General features: G+C 48.3%; 1 protein-coding gene across 1 annotated transcript in view; it reads left to right on the forward strand.

The window, feature by feature from the left end:
* Window positions 1-367: 367 nt before the first annotated feature.
* Window positions 368-1,045, forward strand: part of TTC14 (tetratricopeptide repeat domain 14) — an 11,378-nt gene continuing 10,700 nt past the window's right edge. The window contains exon 1 of the mRNA XM_072408152.1: window positions 368-582. Coding sequence (XP_072264253.1) covers window positions 389-582 — 194 coding nt within the window. The 5' untranslated portion in view covers window positions 368-388. The remainder of the gene's footprint in view (window positions 583-1,045) is intronic.

Genomic DNA, 1,045 nt, shown 5'->3' on the forward strand with positions numbered 1-1,045 from the left:
GTGTGCCTTGGGTCTAACTAGGTCTTTCTCCTTGGGGCCCCTTTGTACCCTTCTACCTCTGTGCTCCCCATTGCCCGGGCATTACTCTACCTTTATGAGAGCCATTATCGTGAGGTAAACTCTAAGACAAAATTCCTAACATAGGCAGCACCGAGGAGCATTACAGCGGGAAAGAGGGCGCCTAGGTAGTTGTTTTTCACAATATAGGAAACGTTTGAGGATAATAATCTCGCGGTGTACAACGTGACCACACAGCAAACACTTCACAACATTCCTCAGACAAACCCGCCCGCCTAATGAGCCCGCCTGTCACGTGACCCAGTAATGTCTCAGCCCACAGCCGGTCACGTGTGGTTGATGTCACGTGACGTCCTGGTCCATACTTCTCATGTGTCATGGCGGCCGCCGTGTGACCAGTTGTGTGTGTACAGTCCGCGCTGTGCTTACAATGGATAAAGATCTGGTCCGCCAATGCTTAAACTACCATGGCCCTAGCTTCCTGTCCTTACTGAAGTGCGAGCAGCATGAACACTCCGGCTTTAAGCAGCTGTTGGGGGATCTGTCTAAGTGGCCGCAGTACAGGTAATGGGGGGAGCACTGGGACTCTGGAGCCTGGATGGTTCTGCTCTCCTGTGCGAGGGTCTGCGCTGCCTGTGGAAAGTTTCATTGTATAATCCCATGCAGCAGGCTGTGTTCTTTGTCAATCAGAGGAGGCAGCTAGCTGCAGCTTGTTGCTCCTTGTATGTTGTGTGACAAATGTCCTGCAATATAGCAAGATAGTGATCGTGGTGCAATCTGTGACATTTATAGGGTGCACGGGGACAGGAATATTTGTTTAATTACAGGGATCATATTGTTTATATAGCTGTAATTACACAAAGAAATCCAGATTGTATAGAAGAATCACATACATTTCCGTCTGATATCAGACGAGGAACATCTGGTGTGTCTACGTAGCCATACTGCATGGATCAGGTAAAAATATATAAACCCTTTGGAATTTTAATCTGGTCCTAATGGAAAATGAATGGGAGCGCTGAGCCCC

Source organism: Pyxicephalus adspersus, chromosome 4, assembly GCF_032062135.1.
Source record: "Pyxicephalus adspersus chromosome 4, UCB_Pads_2.0, whole genome shotgun sequence".
Lineage (NCBI taxonomy): Eukaryota > Metazoa > Chordata > Amphibia > Anura > Pyxicephalidae > Pyxicephalus > Pyxicephalus adspersus.